This window comes from Suricata suricatta, chromosome 6, assembly GCF_006229205.1.
Source record: "Suricata suricatta isolate VVHF042 chromosome 6, meerkat_22Aug2017_6uvM2_HiC, whole genome shotgun sequence".
Taxonomy (NCBI): Eukaryota; Metazoa; Chordata; class Mammalia; order Carnivora; family Herpestidae; genus Suricata; species Suricata suricatta.
This window is the reverse complement of record NC_043705.1, coordinates 143,584,207-143,585,972: the sequence shown is the minus strand read 5'-3', so window position 1 is coordinate 143,585,972 and position 1,766 is coordinate 143,584,207. Positions and strand designations below refer to the sequence as shown.

The 1,766-nt window shown below is 50.5% G+C and overlaps 1 protein-coding gene across 1 annotated transcript in view; it reads right to left on the bottom strand.

Moving 5' to 3' along the window:
• MED10 (mediator complex subunit 10) overlaps window positions 1–1,395 on the bottom strand; it is a 5,988-nt gene extending 4,593 nt beyond the window's left edge. Inside the window, exon 1 of the mRNA XM_029941292.1 lies at window positions 1,354–1,395. Within this exon, the coding sequence (XP_029797152.1) occupies window positions 1,354–1,395 (42 nt within the window). The remainder of the gene's footprint in view (window positions 1–1,353) is intronic.
• Window positions 1,396–1,766: the final 371 nt, after the last annotated feature.

Here is a 1,766-nt window from a genome sequence, read left to right as displayed (position 1 = left end):
CTTGGGGGCGCGGTCTGAGCCCTGGACCTGCGTGCGGGGGCGGAGCTTGAGCGCAGGGCGGGACGGACGCCGGCTTAGCCCCGCCCCAGCAGCCCTGAGCCGCGGGTTGAGCCGGGTCCCCCGGGGGCTTAGTCCTCAGGACTGCACTGTTGCTCCGAGGGCCACCAAGAGCCAGCAGTGGGGACCTGCAAGACCTCGTTCTGCCTCCACTAGCCCTTCGCAAACCAGCCACCGAGCCTTCGTTCTACTCTATAAAATTGGACTGTTGAGTGCGGACTTGAGGTTAGACCGGTTTAAGACCCGGAGCACAACAGGCAGTGCCTGGAAAAAATAGCTCATCCCCACGAGGAAAATGACTTTATTTTTTCCTGAATACACAAATTACAGATACTCATTGCAAGTAATTAAAACAATACAGGAAAAAATATAACGAAGAAAGGGGGAGAGGCACCAGAAGTCCTGCCCCCTGGATACCACCCACTCCTGCATTTATTTGCTCCCCTGGAGGCTGGCCTCTCTCAACCAGGCCCAGCCCCTCTCGGAGCCACCCAGCCGTGGCCCTGACACTGAAAGTCAGCTCAGGCTGCGCTTGGGACCTGTGACTTTCCCAGTAGTGATCTATCTGCCTTCCCCACAGGAGTACATTAGCAGCCAGGACAGCTCAGGGGGACCAAAGCCAGGCGTCACAATTGAGGCTTTCCAGGACTAACTGCGGCCAGTGCCACCAAGGCCCGTTGCCTCCATGCACCACAGACCATACAGTGCAGCAGATTCACAAACTAGATGGAAATCCTAAAGTTCCCGCCAAAGGCCCAACAAAGGTAGTTTCCCTGCCCCGCCGTTGGAAAGCTTACAGTCAGCGCTGGACCCCCTTCTTTCCTCTCATGTGCAACTAGCCCCCACCTCCGCCTCCGGAAACTCTTCCTTCTTAACCCCCTCCCACTCGGCTTTTCCTTCCCAGACTCAAACGACCTGCCTAAGGCAGCCCCTCCCTCACCCCTGGGGAGCTCTAATAAAGCAGCGCTTTCTCCATAAAGAATACCCCTTCCTGCAGAAGCTGGTGGTAAACTGCTGCTCATTGATCTTGGGAAAATGCCATCTTGATCACATCACTCTTGCTCTTAAGGAACTTTTTTGCCTATTCTTCTAGGACCAACCCATGTTGGCTCTGGACTCTTCAGACCACAGTGATTTCTTCCTTTACTGAATATCATAATACACGTCATCGTCACTATTCAGGTCCTAGAGTCTGAGGCAAAATGAGGGAGCTCCTTTTCAAGATGTTCTCTCCCAGATGTGACCCACTGATTGGCTGTCATCCTGCTAACTACAAATGGCATCTCTTTCGTTCACCGCCAAAGGCGTCTCCGCCTGGTTGATGCGTGACACGATCATCCTAGTTAAAGGGGAAAGTGTAAAATATTTGGAACTGGATGACAAGCCTTTCCTATCAAACTTCTGCTTTGGTTCTAAAGCGACTCGTTGAGGGGAATTGCCCAGAAGAATAAGCTTCGGGTTCAACTCAAAGAGTAAAGAAAAAGCGAGAGAGAAATCACAAGCGCAGAAATTATGTGGAAAGGAGTGATAAAGATAGGTAATGATGAAAATGAAAACTATTTCATTTGTTTTCTTTCTGCTTTCACTAGAAGCTAAAAGATAAGGAATAAAGAAAAGATGATGGCTGAAAAGATGAATGAAAATCAAATAGACATACTTCCAGCAAGTCCCATCAAGGAGGCGGAGAGAGAGAAATTCAACAATATTAT